Source organism: Lipotes vexillifer, unplaced genomic scaffold, assembly GCF_000442215.2.
Source record: "Lipotes vexillifer unplaced genomic scaffold, Lipotes_vexillifer_v1.1 scaffold47, whole genome shotgun sequence".
NCBI classification, from domain to species: Eukaryota; Metazoa; Chordata; class Mammalia; order Artiodactyla; family Lipotidae; genus Lipotes; species Lipotes vexillifer.
In genome coordinates, this window is record NW_006791298.1 from 1,898,280 (window position 1) to 1,909,718 (window position 11,439).

General features: G+C 47.5%; 1 protein-coding gene across 1 annotated transcript in view; it reads right to left on the reverse strand.

Moving 5' to 3' along the window:
- The window catches only part of KANK4 (KN motif and ankyrin repeat domains 4), a 33,375-nt gene that overhangs the window by 20,383 nt on the left and 1,553 nt on the right, over positions 1-11,439 (reverse strand). Inside the window, exons 2-3 of the mRNA XM_007464280.1 lie at positions 4,800-6,707; positions 3,072-3,183 (exon numbers count right to left, since the gene is read on the reverse strand). Coding sequence (XP_007464342.1) covers positions 3,072-3,183; positions 4,800-6,707 — 2,020 coding nt within the window. The remainder of the gene's footprint in view (positions 1-3,071; positions 3,184-4,799; positions 6,708-11,439) is intronic.

Sequence of the window (11,439 nt, forward strand, 5' to 3'; positions counted from 1 at the left end):
CTGAGAGGGACCCAGATCTAGGCAAACGTCCCCCACCCTGAGTTCTCTGAATTGCCTAACAAATCTTCACATCTCTGGGTGACTGTGAAGCCTCCCTTTGGCCGCCCTGTTCTATCCCAGCTTTCAGCTGACAAGGGAGGAACCATCTGTGTTCACACCTGGCAGGGTTCCATGGGACACGTGAACAGTTGGGATACTTGAACCTAGCACCTGCCTTTCTCAGTTGCTGTTTCAACCACGGCTTAAAACAGCAAAAGTGAGGGCGTGGGCCACTTGACAGGCCTTCCCTCCCCAGCAATGATCCTCATGTTCAGTTATATGCAACTCTATTGAGGTGGCAGACCAGAGACCAGAGAGGAAAGTTCTGGAAGATGTATTGATCCCTCTGCTGATGGTCAACAGGAGACCTCCAGTGGAGGATGCTCCAGTTAAGATGAAGATTTCGGGTTCTTGACCTACTGGCACTGCCACAGAGACCAGGGGAGACCAGTGACCACAGCTTCTACTGAACCCCCTCATGCCCTTTATCTGAATGGTGGTCCCTATGTAAAGGCCCTGTGCTCACTGGATTTGCAAACCCAGACTGCTCCCTGGTATGCTCACATTCTGTCTTGTTCAAACCCCAGATATTTCTTCCTCTACTGTGCTTGGCACAACGTTTTGCTTTTGTGATTAAGAAAACGGGACATATTAAGTTTACCAAACGGTTCTTATCTTAGAATTGCTTCAAAAAGCTCCACCTGGAAGTTCATTCATTCATTCAACAGACATTTACTGAATACCTACTATGTGCCAGGCACTGTTCTAAATGTTATAACCAACGTCCCTATTGTAACTGAGCTTAAATTCTAAGTAGGGAAAAATAATGGAATGAACATTAGTCTCAGTTTAGGATCTGGTGCTCTATGCAGAATATTTCCCATTTGTGTCTTCTGGGTAAGTTCTTAGCAAACACAGTAGCAATCCCTAGATGTAATTATAGTTCAAAGGGTGTGGGAAGGAAATTTTCACTTTTAATTAAAGAGTATTAATTAAATACTGTTAAGCACCAGCAGCATATCTATCACTTAATCACAGGAATTTAAATCATGGCTTATTTTAATTTAGAGGAAGAATTAAAATCTCAGCCAGAGAGAGAACAGGAAACTGCCCTAGGAAATTTTATTGGCAAAGGCTAAATGAAGATGTATACAGATCAAACCAAAGTTCATATGTATTCTTAGTCATTTGGGAAATGATCAAATATATCTACTGGGCAGTCAAAATTATTAGAGTTGAAAGTATGTAAGAAGAATAGAATGACAAATTATATTATTAGTTTGCCAGTAAAGTAACACACAGAAAATTTAAATAATAAAGTGTTTTATAATTATTAAATTAGTAAACTTAAGAAAAAGATTCTGCTCCAACTTGGCATGTTAAAAATGGAAAATATGTATGTATGTGTATATATATATATATATATATATATATATATATATAATTAGAGCAGAAGTTTTTAACGTTGGCTGCATGTTAGAATCACCTGAGGGTGTTTAAAGTTCCCAATACCTGTACTGCACCCGAGACTAATTAAACCGGAGTATTCCAGGAGGGGGAGCCAGGCATCAGTATTTTTAAGGCTCCCCCAGGGTTTCCAAGGTGCAGTCAAGGTTGAGAACCACTGCACCAGACTGACAGATACTGAGGGACATCTGGGAGAGAGCTTTAAGTGGAGGAAACAGCAAATGCAAAGGCCCCAAGATCAGCCTGACTGAGCATGTTTAAGGGAAGAAAGCCCGGAGCCAGTGATGGGGGATGAGGCAGGCTGTAGTCACGAGATGGACCTCCAGGTTTTGGTACAAAGCTGGCACTTTTGGGGACTTCCCTGGTGGTCCAGTGGTTAAGAATCCACCTTGCAATCCAGGGGACGCCAGTTCAATCCCTCATTGGGGAACTAAGAATCCACGTGCCACGGGGCAACTGAGCCCGTGTGCCACAACTACAAAGACCCGACGCAGCCAATAAATAAATAAATAAATATTAAAAAAACAAAGCTGGCACTTTTGCAAGTATTTAAGCAGGGGAGAGATGGGACCTGCTTTAGACTTTGAGGTTAGTCTGATTCTGCTTTCTGTACACAAACAGGGGAAAGCTCAGAAAAAAATGGTTTCTCCTCTGGCCACAGTGTCTGCACTGGCATGAGAACAGCAATCCTCCTATGACATCCCATTTCAATCTTTCTGACGTTTCCCTCACAGAACCTGCCACAGTAGTGACGTCACCCTTGTCTGAATTGGGTGTCTTCCTTCTGGTCTCACCCAAATCAGCAGGGGTTCCGACCTGTTCCGGGCAGCCTCCTGGGCCCACCCCTGGCTGGGCCTGGTGCCCCTGCTTTGGGCTTTCCCACCACCCTCCACTTCTTTCTCTACTAGAGTTCATCTCATCCTGTTAGCATTCTCCCTTTACTTCTGTCTTATCTCTGCCCATGTCCAAACTGTGAGTTAAAGGCAGGGACAACGATTTATTTGACTTTTTTTATCCCTACCACCAAACACATCATCGGTACTTAATAAATGTTTGTTGAATGACTGATTTAGAAAATATTCTAAATCCAGTGATTTACTCTCTACACTATATAAGGTCTGGTTCACGTTCTGAGTCAATAGACATTGATCATTTTTCTTCATCCTAAAAAAGTTGGTCTGGTTTGCCATAAGTTAGTTAAAGGAAGGAAAAAATTAAAAGGATGAAATCTGAAGTTCTACAAATTAAGAACTTGTCCTAGGTTCAGTGTTATGGTTCAGATTAAACGTCTTCCTTAAAGGGCTCATGTGTCCCCAAGCTAGCAGAAGGCACCAGAATCCTGGCCCCAGGGAACACCAAAGCCAAGACATATTAAAAGCACAGGATCCCACAGACTACCATAGCTGGCAAGAAGCCAAACACATGCAGACCCGAGAGGGAGTTTTAAAGGGCCGTTGAGATTAATTCCCTTGAAGAAGTATGAAAACCAGATGCTTCCCCTAGGAAAAGAGAGTGCTTAGGACAACAGCAGGAGAGGTAGGCTGGGCTTCACGAGCGATGCTTACCCACCGTTAACCCCAACAAACTGAAGGTTCTTTTTGGTCCCATTACCTCCTGCACGGAAGCCATACTCTTTCTTTTTCATTATGGATTTAAGGCTGGTCGACGGGGAGATCTCTAGGCAGACACAACATCACAGGTTAGCATGATCTTGGGGATGCCCCAGAATGCAGCAGAACTGGGACTCTTGCTTTGAGGGCACACAGGCTGAAGGTGTGTGAAGAGGCAGAAAGGGAACTTAGATAATTTAAATCAAATATACTGAGGGTCTTTGAGGTGCCCCAGCCTTGTGGTCAATGCCAGCCAAATTGTTCCGGTTCACAAACCCTCTACGTGTGGATTACAGAGTAGAGTTATTGGAGCATTCTTGAACCATGTGGTGTGAGTGCCACTGTTGTCCCTATCTTAGTCTGGGGAAATCTGAGGCTCAGATGTGCTCAGGGAATGGCAGAGCAGGAGTAGAACTTGGACCTCCTGACCCCTGGTCCAGCACCCACTTCTGCTCGAGGGCACCCCAGCGGTCCTTCCTGACTCACAAGCCAGATGACACTTGTGATGTGGGGTAGCCATGGAAAACACACGAGCAAGAGCACGAGTCTTCTTTTGCTGGGCTTTGCTGGGCTCAAAGTTACAGGAGGCAATTCACAATGAGTAAGACTAAAACTAGCACCGAAATAATGAGAAAACAGCCAATTTGTGATCTGTGGCAGGAAGCAGACTCACACGCTGCTGCCCGTTGAGCAAAGCAAAATATGGTTCCACTTAACTCCAGAGTGTGTGATCTGTTATAGGAGGAAGAGCCGCTCCGCCAAAGGGTCGACTTCCACATGTGAGTATCGCCCAATTTCTCTCTCTCTCTCTCTCTCTCTCTCTCTCTCTCTCACACACACACACACACACACACACACACACACAGACACACACAGACACAGAGGGAGAGAGAGAGAGAAAAAAAATAATTCAGTAAAATATCTCAGCTCTCAATATAATGATCCTCCAAAACAAGGCTACAAAAAACCTCTAATGTGCAAGAACTGGGCAGGACCACAGGAATGCAAGAGCCCAAGAAACAATTAAGGGAAGCAGAGGTTTAAAGCACTCACAGCCAGGGCCTTTCTTCACCCTAGACACTGCCTTCGCACAATGCAAATGAGAAAGCACACACAGAACACACAGACACAGAGGGAGAGAGAGAGAGAAAAAAAATAATTCAGTAAAATATCTCAGCTCTCAATATAATGATCCTCCAAAACAAGGCTACAAAAAACCTCTAATGTGCAAGAACTGGGCAGGACCACAGGAATGCAAGAGCCCAAGAAACAATTAAGGGAAGCAGAGGTTTAAAGCACTCACAGCCAGGGCCTTTCTTCACCCTAGACACTGCCTTCGCACAATGCAAATGAGAAAGAGGCACCTCTCTGGGCAGACACACAGTGCTGCAGGCTTGGCAAGCGTGGGCTGGGTTTCAGCTCCCGTTTACCCTCTGGCATCTTTGTGCCCTGTGCTATGTGAACGGCTGTATGTGGTGGCCCTGCAGTCAGTCCCAACGTTAGAGCAAGGACAAGAGCAGAGGTTCCAAGCCTCCACTGTCGCAGAGATCAGTTTTTATTCCACCGCGTTCCTGGATGTGCTTAAACCTTTTTTTAAAAAAAACATGTGCATGCAATTAAAACCCTTTTCCCCTTTGACTCGTCAAGGAGCAATGGTTCCCCGACTCAGGCACCAGTATTTACCAGTCGGCGGGGAGGAACAGGGGCCCGGGGGCTCCTTCTGGGGTGGAGCATGGGCCGAGTAGGCGGACAGCAGCAGGTTGAGGGAGCTCTGTAGCTGGGTCTGGATGCTGCTGAGCTTGGAGGCGGGCTGCTTGATGGCACGGGCCAGCTCCGGGTACCCATGCTCCAGGCAGCTCCACTGCTCCTGCAGGAGCTCCTGGATCTTCTTAATGTACTGCCCAATAGTGGCATCGGTGGTGGGCGAGCTCGGTGGCCTTCCTGGGCGATCCTTCCCTGGGAGCTCTGAGCCAGCCTCCTTCCTCCCTGCTGGGGGAGCCTTTCTCTCGCTGCTCCTTGGAGAGCCTCTTGCTCCCCTGACTGGACCCTCGGCTCCCACCTGATGGCCTCCCTCCTGGTCAGAGCGTCCTTCGTCGATCCTGAGCTCAGTGGAGAGGCAGCTATGTAAAGAGGGGGTGAGGACCATCTTGGATCCCTGTGGCAGTGACAGCTGGGACGGTGACACAAATTCTGCTGGGCTCCAATCCCCCCATGTGTGACTCTCCTGCCTCCACAGGACGCCATTCCCCTTTCCCCAGGCCCCCCAGCTTTCAGGTCTTGTGCTGCCCATAAGGTTGACCCCAATGCTCTTGTCACATGACTCCCTGGTCAAGAGTCCGTGCAGAGGGTCAGTGTTGACCATGGCATCAGTCTGGCCCTGAGCATCTTTGGTGTTCTCGTGGCTAAGCTTCTCTGTCAGTTGAGCTACAGTGCGCTCTAGCTCTCGAATCCTCTGCCCCCTAGCCTTGATTTCCTCCTCCTGCCGCTGGAGGGCAGCTCTGACTTGGGCTAGTTCCTCAGTTCTTCCAGACAACTCACCCTCAAGGCCCGAGAGCTGCTGCTTCAGGCTGGAGATGCTGCCAGGATCCACGGAGGTGAGGCCCAGGCTTTCCTCCGTGACCCGGATGCCGACGCTTCTCACGTCTACTTCTGCAGGTGGCGGCGGTGGGATCTCGATGATGTTGAGCTCGATTTCTTCTAGGGGGAGCTCATTCTCAGGGACGGGTGACGGCAGAGGTGGGGGGCTTGGTGTTGGGGAGCTGGGGGTCGTGACCGCCACCTCGGCTTGTCTGCTTTCCTGTCGGTCTTCTGCATCCTCTAGAACTACAAGTGATGAGAAAGGAGGACTTGAGAAAGGGAGGCGATTTGCAGCCCCTTCTTCACCCTCTGGAGGTTCAGGCCCCTTCAGGATCAGCTCCGGTGTTCCTGGCACCAGGTCTCCAGACTCTCTGACTTCTTGTTGGGCTGCTGCTCGCTGGGTGGAGTTGGAAAAACCTGCAAAGCCTTCCGCGGGGCCAAAGGCGCCATCACAGACGCCGCCTTCGCCCTGAAGTGGGGGGAGGGCGGGCGGGGTAGGGGGCCCTGAGTTTAGGCTTGGGTCCTCTGAGGCCCTGTTTTGCAGCAGCGTGGCTGGCATGCTGGATGCTCTCAAGAGCTGGGGCCGTCCACTCCCGGAGGCGACCTCAGCCTCCAGCTGTCTGGCGGTCTCCGTCAGCAGGGCCTTCCGGTGGTAGCTCGCCTCGCTCCCGCCGGCGGCTTGGGGGTGATCACCGAGCGGCAGTGGCTGGGCTCGCGCCCCTGTCCCGAGCGACACCTTACTTGGCACCACTGGGGGCCAGTTCGGGTGGGAAAGAGCAGCATGGGGGCGAGCCCCGCTGTCGGGAAGGCTAAAGTTTCGGGGCAAAGTGCTAAACTTGGCCTGCTTGGCCCTTCTGTGGATAGGAATCCTTTTGATGGTGTTTCCCTTCTCGATGTCATCCACATACTTGAGGAAGTCCAGGTCTAAATGGAAGCCATATGGGGTCTCCACGGAGTAGGGGTGGCTCTTTGGAGGGTCTTTCTCTTCATCCCCCTGAGAGGACTGGTCTTTGGCTGGGAGACATAAGCCATGTGAAAAAGAAGCACAACGTTAATGAGAGAGACAGGCGGTGAGACCTAATATCTCTCGCATAAGCATTCTCCTAAATGTTCCAGCCTCTGAATTATGCTGAGATGCTCACCGTCTTTTGGCTGGGCTGAGAAACCCTGTTATTAAATCAGTGTGGACTTAGCCAATGTCTCCAAGGAAATAGGTAGAGGGAATAGTTTTCACTTTGCGGTATGGCATTTCAGTTACCACTGTGGCCAGGAATTTGCCAGATCAGGGTACTAATTGGTAATTATGAATATGGACGTTTACAAAGGATGAGATACACGATTGTCTCAATATTTAAAAAAGGACCTTGCATTGTTGAAATAGGTCCTAGTAAATCCTGATAAATCCAGAGATATCAAGGAGCCGCGCCTCCTGCATTATTTAAGCTTCCTCTGATGGCTGAGCCTCTAGGTACATGAAGCTCAGAACGGGCACCCATGATCATGCACAGCCTATGCTCTTTTCCACAGGAAAACTGTGTAGTGCTTAACAAACAAGTTTCACTCTCAAAAACTCATGCCAAGTAAGGAAATACCACCTTTTTCACAAACTGGAAAAAAAGGTGGTGGAGGAAAATGGGACAATCAGTGTCAAAAGGGACATTGGCAAACATTCCTCCAAGAGGTGTGGGACTCATGATTTTTCAGAGTAGCCCAAAGTATCAGGAGAATATCACGATGAGAAGGTTCTCCATCACACCGAGTCACCACTGATCCTGACTCCAGCAGAGGATGCTGAGAACAAGTCAGTCCTTTGGTTATTTGAATCCATAGGGATTTGTCTCCAATTAGCGCCTTCCTCAGGTTAAATAATCTTTGTTGTTTTCATGCTCCTAATGTGACACCCTTTATTATCTCTGTGACGTTCTGCTAAACATGCTCTGAAAATGCTGAGTTCAGGAGAGGACATTAGTGGAGAGCACAGAGGCCAAGAATACAGACCCTGGAGCCCGGTCTATATTTCAGCTCTGTGACCTTGGGGAAATTACTTAGCCTCCCTGTGTCTCATCATCCATAAGATAGCAATAATAACAGGTAAGATGAGATTGTGAGGACTGATTAATACATATGAAGTGCTTAGAACAATGCCTAGCACATGATGAACATTCAATACACACTCAATATTATAGTTATTATCTTTGTGGAAGTCCAAATTACAGAGAACTGAAGCCCCCTGATGGAAGCTGACTTGCTGGGTACATAGGAGGGGATCCTCAAATTCTTTGTGTCTGACTGATTGCTTGACTCCAAGAGTCACGGGGGAAAAATGACAAAATAGCAGTAACTGAGTTCACTTACCTCAACCACTATTTATTGAGCACCTCTGTTGGTTGCTAAGATAGATCTTAAGGACAGAGAGATGAATCAGGTATAGCTCTGCCCTCAAAAAGAAAGTATGGTCAAGTAGGAGAAACACCAACAGGTACGATGCAGTGTGACAAGGATGGTAACAGATATATGCTCAAGGACCAGTGTTCCTTCTTGACTTATTTTCCTAGTTTCTCAGAAAAACTTTCTTGGACTTAGAGGCTAATTCTGCCTTGGTCGGAGAGGGATGACTTCATAAGAGCGACGTATAACTGGGTGTTAAATGAATAAATAGCAGTTTGCCAGGAGAACACAAGAGGGTGAAAGGCATTGTAGCTGCTTATATCCAAGATGGCCATTATCAATTCCTACCTTCTCTAGACAGGCAAGGGAATCTTATATTGAGAGGTGGGGTCCATTTCTCTATGCTTTTGAATCTCAGCTGGCCTGTGACTGCTTTGACCAAAAGAAAATGGCGGAAACGACACTGAGAGAATGCCAAGACTAGGTCATAAGAAGCCTCTAAGTTTTACCTGCGTCTCTTAGAGTGCACACTCAGGGAGAAGCCAGATGCCATATAAGGAGTCCAACTTCCCCGAGACTGCCATACTGTGAGGAAGCCCAAGTAGCTCCAGAGAGAGGTCATGTGAAGAGACGGTCTGAGCTGTTCCAGACATCCTAGCCCAGGTGCCAGGCATAAGTAAAAGAACTTCAGATGACTCCAGCCTCAGCCATCATCTGATTTCAATGACAGGAGGGACTCCAAATGAGAACCACTCAGCTGAACTTGTGTTAATAATGCATGATTGTTTTAAGCCACTAAGTTTTGGGGTGGTTTGTTATGCAGCAATAGATAGCCGGGACAGATCAGATATATGTCAGAGAATGGGCAAATGCATTAAGGTGTGAAAAGCCATAGTAATTCAGGGTTCTATAAACACAGTTGATATGGTTGGAACTTAAGGTGTGGAAGAGAAGGGTGAGGAGTAGAAAAAGACAAAATTGGAAAGGTCGGCAAAAGCTAGATCAGGGAGCCACTTGTATGCATGTGGACAAGCTTTGATTTACTCTCTAGGCAGTGGGAGTCATCAAAGGGTTTTACACAAGGCAGTGACTTGGTCAAATGTGATTTCACAGTGAGCATTCTTACAGAGGATTAGACGAAGCACAAACCAGAGGCCTGAAGACCAGTTGGGAGATTGCTGACATGGTCAAGGTGAAAGAAGCTAAGGGAATGGAAGGAAGGGGCAGGTTCAAGAAGAGGTGCAAATGATGGCGTTACCTGGGGCACATATAGGGCTGCGTTTTCCCTATGAGTGATGACATATTTGGACTGAGGTCTTCCCACTTGCCTGTCTGATCTATCCTTCTGGCCAGTGCTACATGCTTGGGGCACAGGAACTATGCTTAGAGAATTACAGTTATCTCCAAAGAACTAAAGAAGCCAAGTAGACACATAAAGGCTGAACCCTTGAACACTGACACAATTGACCCTACCAGCCTCAGTGCTAAGTAAAGTTGCAGGGCCTGTGGGTGAGTTAAGTCACAGCCTCAGCAGGGAACACAGCAAGGCATTGGTGCTGAACCACAGGGTTGGTCCAAGTTGGGTTCCAGAGCTTCTGTGCAGATACCTGGACTCCAGGCAGATAAGGCGAAAACACTCCTCCAGCACCCAAAAAACTCCAATAAGTTCCCATTCATCCACATGATTTTTTACAAACCTGCTTTCTCCCAAAGAGGCACACTGGTAGTCTCAATGACAGCAATTGTTCTCTCTTAGTTTCCCAGCTGCACTTGGCTATACTCTTAGGCCTACTGGCCGGGTCAGCAGCCTCCTGGATTATAGGAACAAGCCAAATCAGAGAGGAGGTATTTGTCTAAAGTTAAATGGGAACAGATTTATGGCCCAGAAGGCAAAGAACACTCCAAAGGAGCGACTGCATTATTTATCTGCTTACTGCCTCAATTCGGTAGAAATGAACTGATTTGCCCATCAGCCTCTGAGAGCAGGTCCAGAGCACAAATACCATAATAGCATCAAATGAGGAACAGCAGGTTCCAAGGGAAAATATTCCACAAGGGAGACTGAGGTGAATCAAAGAAGTCTGTGAAACTGAGCAGTTATCCAGGATGACGGGTTTAATAGGTGCTTTTCTAAGCTACACTATGGGGTCTCTCTCCTCTCTCTCTCTCTCTCTCTCTCTCTCTCTCTCTCTCACACACACACACACACACACACACACACATTGTGCTGCTGTGCCTGCCCCCCACCGTTCTGCATTCCTTCTCTTTCTCCCAGTGCAAGAGGAATGCTGGACCTTGAATGAGGGAGCTTGATCTGATATGCTGGGAGATCTATGCTCACATTAAGTTCTGCTCCTTTTAATTCTACCTGGTGATAGGTATGCAGGAGCTCAGAATTCCAGGCATTGGGCCAGGTTGAGAATTAATTAGGAGGACTGTCTCTGCTCAAAATGAACTTCAGATCTGACAAACCAACACATAACTGGCTGGAGTTGAATCCTGCCTCTGTTACCTCCTGCCTCTGTGATTCTGGGCAAATTATTTAAATTCCCTATGCCTCAGTTTCTGCATTTGTAACGTGGTGATAAGAATACCTAACTTGCAGAGTTGTGATTATTAACACCGATGCGGTAGAGAACATGGCATAGGTACTCACCAAAGGGGCCAAAAGACGAGGACAGGCTAGCTCTGAACGGGGCAGGGGGAGATTCACGGAGAATGTGCTCTTTCTTGAATATTTAACTCTGTGTTAGGACTACAGCATTAAGAGGGAGTGAGAGTCCAAGAAAATAATTCTGGAGAAACTGGGAAAAACGAGTCAGGGGAGAAGAAAAAAGTAGGATATATGAGGCTCAGAGCTACCTAGAATTCCCTACAGAGTCTCAGTCTGAAAGCACCCCAGATCACTAGACCCTTGGAAAGGACCTGCAAACACAGCCATGAGCCTAAGACTTACAGGTAGGCATGAGAAAAGGAATTAGAAGGAGACAAGGGAAGAAGGAAGGGGCCACAGTCATTACCCTGAGGGAAAAAGTGAAGTGGAGGGCAGGTAAGGGAACCCATCAGAGGCATTGACAATGAGGAAAAAAGTCCTAAAAGCCTATACTCAGTTTCTGAAGGAAATGGGAAAAACAGAAACTAGAGAGAAAGTGGCCAAAAATACAACCAGAAAGAAGGGGAATTAAATGAATCTCTTCAAAAGGCCAAGACAGTGGAAGCTGTCTTTTCCCTCCTCTGCCTTTATTTTGTGAGATGTGTGTACTTGAAGGAAGGGGTGCCTTTCTTAGCTAGTTGTGGCTGATCACGTGGAAAGCAGCCGTGCCAAGGATGCTGAGTGGGGACAAATGAGGCAAGCAGG